The sequence below is a fragment of the Triticum urartu genome, chromosome 6A, assembly GCF_056163025.1.
Source record: "Triticum urartu cultivar PI428250 chromosome 6A, HENAU_Tu73, whole genome shotgun sequence".
In the NCBI taxonomy this organism is placed as follows: domain Eukaryota; kingdom Viridiplantae; phylum Streptophyta; class Magnoliopsida; order Poales; family Poaceae; genus Triticum; species Triticum urartu.
In genome coordinates, this window is record NC_141878.1 from 215859529 (window position 1) to 215862209 (window position 2681).

General features: G+C 53.7%; 1 protein-coding gene across 1 annotated transcript; it reads right to left on the bottom strand.

The window, feature by feature from the left end:
- Positions 1-310: 310 nt before the first annotated feature.
- On the bottom strand, positions 311-1120 carry LOC147964816 (uncharacterized). Its single transcript, XM_087530170.1, has one exon. It carries the CDS (start codon positions 1118-1120, stop codon positions 311-313), a length of 810 nt encoding a protein of 269 aa, XP_087386296.1.
- Positions 1121-2681: the final 1561 nt, after the last annotated feature.

Sequence of the window (2681 nt, forward strand, 5' to 3'; positions counted from 1 at the left end):
TCACCCTGAGAGCCAGCACTTTGGCGAAGAGTTTCGCAAAGCTATGCGTTAGGCTAATCGGGCGAAAATCTCCCACTGAATCAGCATCTGTGCGCTTAGGAATGAGAGTGATCAGCGCTTTGTTTAACTTGCCAAATCCGCGGCTGTCTCCGACATAAAGCTTCATAATAGCAGCCATAATGTCATGCTTGATAATAGGCCATGCCTTCTGGTAGAACATGCCAATAAATCCGTCCAGCCCCGGCGCGCGATCAGCAGGAAGGTCTTTAATTACATTCCAAATCTCCTCCTCCGTAAATATGGCGTCTAGTTAATGGAGGTCCACAGCTTCCATCTCAAGGTAATCAAGGTCAAGGGTGAAATCCCTGGCTTGGTACTTTCCCATTCTATTCCTGAATTCAGAGGTGAACACCTCTTCCTTTTGGTGCTGCTCAGTGATAATATTATCACCCTCCTTGACATGCGCAATGTAGTTCTTGGTGCGCCTACCGTTAGCCACCGCCTGGAAGAGTCTGGTGTTGGCATCGCCAGCACCCAGCCATCTAATCCTCGAGCGTTGCCTAGCAATCGTCCTCTCAAGCGATGCCAGCCCAAGCACAGTCATCTTCAAGGTTCTCCGTAACCATAGCTCTTCCGTGGTGAGGGTGCGTGACTCCTGCGCTTGCTCTAGACTTAAGATCACCCAGTTTGCTACTGCCAACCTGACTTTGATGTTACCCGTCTTCCTCTGCCCCCACGATTGCAGAGACATGGCCGCGTTCCGAAATAGGGCATCAAGTCTTTTGAAAGGATCCACGATGGCCTCATCACACACCCAGGCCTCTCGGACAGCATCCTCAAACCCTTCCAGCTTAGTCCAGTACATTTCGAATCTAAACCTCCGCTTGGGGGTGCACATGGCCTGCATACATAAGTGAAGTGGGGCGTGGTCCGAGACGTTTGTCCCCAGCGCCTGGAGAAAGCAGTCCGGGTTCACAAGGTCCCAATCCACAAAGACTAGGACACGATCGATTTTGGTAAGAGTAGGGTTGTCCCTCTCATTAGACCACGTGAAGCGCCTCCCATGCATGTACAGTTCTTTCAGTTCTAAATCATCCATGAAAGCTCTGAAGTAGTTCATGGTGCACCGGTTAATGTTAGAGTTATTCTTCTCCGAGGCCCTGAGAATCATGTTAAAGTCTCCCAGAAGCATCCAGGGACCAGGGCATGCCGTCCTTCGATGCCGCAGTTCCTGCAAAAACTCTAGCTTTTGATCGTCTTCTTGCGGAGCATATACTACTGTGATCCACCATAAGCTTCCGTCAAGGTTATGCACCTGACCGGTTAGAGCATGTGTATCCAACACAACATGATCAACCTGCACCACGGTCGAATCCCACGCCAAGACCACACCCCCACGGGTGTCAGTCGCCGGAAGGTAAGCAAAGCCATCATATGATGGTCCGATACATTGCATGATAGTAAATTGGTCTACGACATCCAGTTTCGTCTCCTGGAGACACACCATATTACACTTGACCGATGAGATGAACCCCCTGACCGCCTTCTTCTTCGCCGGGTTATTTAGGCCTCGCACGTTCCAACATGTAATCGAAGGGCTTGGATCCATTCAGCAACATGTGGAGACTCCAGCTGCCCTACTAGACAAGACTACGCGGCCAATGCCAGTGTGTTGCCTCCCTCAAGCTCGGGCCGTGGTGGTAACATCTTGCCGAAGATCGCAGCAATCACATGTACATGTTGCTCACGGAGTGGTGAGTCAAACAACTCCTTGAGCTCCTCCACAACCGCCTCATCTGGCTCCAGGTCCTCCGGAACCAAGCCAAGTGCCCTCAACAATACATTCTCCGCCGGCGTCGCCTTTGATGTAGCATGCATCCCGGCCCTCTTGGCAGCTCTGGTCGTGGGACGGGGGGTGAAGGGCTCCGCCTCCAGTAGAAGGGATGATGCATGAACTTCCATAAGGATGGGTGGTGCTAACCTCTTGATAATGTTAGAGCAGAATGTCTTCATCCGTCTGTACGCAACCTCCTCCTGCTGCAAAACTCCCTTGGCAGCCGAGGAGTCCTGCTCCAAATGCACCACGGACTGCAGAACCACATTCATAGCGACCCGAGCTTCAACTTGCACTCCCTGTGCGTTTGCATGGTGGGAACCATCGCCATGCATGGGTGATATGACAGTCACGTCCCGCATCTCCAGGCGTGCATGGGCATGCGCCAATGGGAGTGAATCCGTCTCCACCTCGCATCCCGATGAGCCAGCAGGTGGGCCTGCGCCTCCCGCAGATGTAAGCTGGCAATCATTGCCGAACGCGTCCTGTCCCACCATGCATGGATGCGGACCGGTGTATGTAGAGGGGGCATGCACCAAAGGGTCCCTTTCCTCGTCCTTGTCCTTATCCGTGGCGGCATCAAGCAGCATGTGCTTGTCGGCACGCGACTCCTGGCACCGTACTGTCTCGAAACCCGCCCCCAGCGGTGTAGGGTCGGAGGCCCGTCCACTCGAACTGCTATGCCCCACCTCCAGCTTGTCCCCAACCGAATCTGCCAGCACTGCGACCGGGCCCTCCTGCGACTGTGGAGTGCACTGGATTGGCTCCTGCTCCTCGACCCCAGTGATGGTCGCATCAGCCTGGACAGGGATTTGAATCATGCCAGCTCCCACCACCGTGTCTTTGG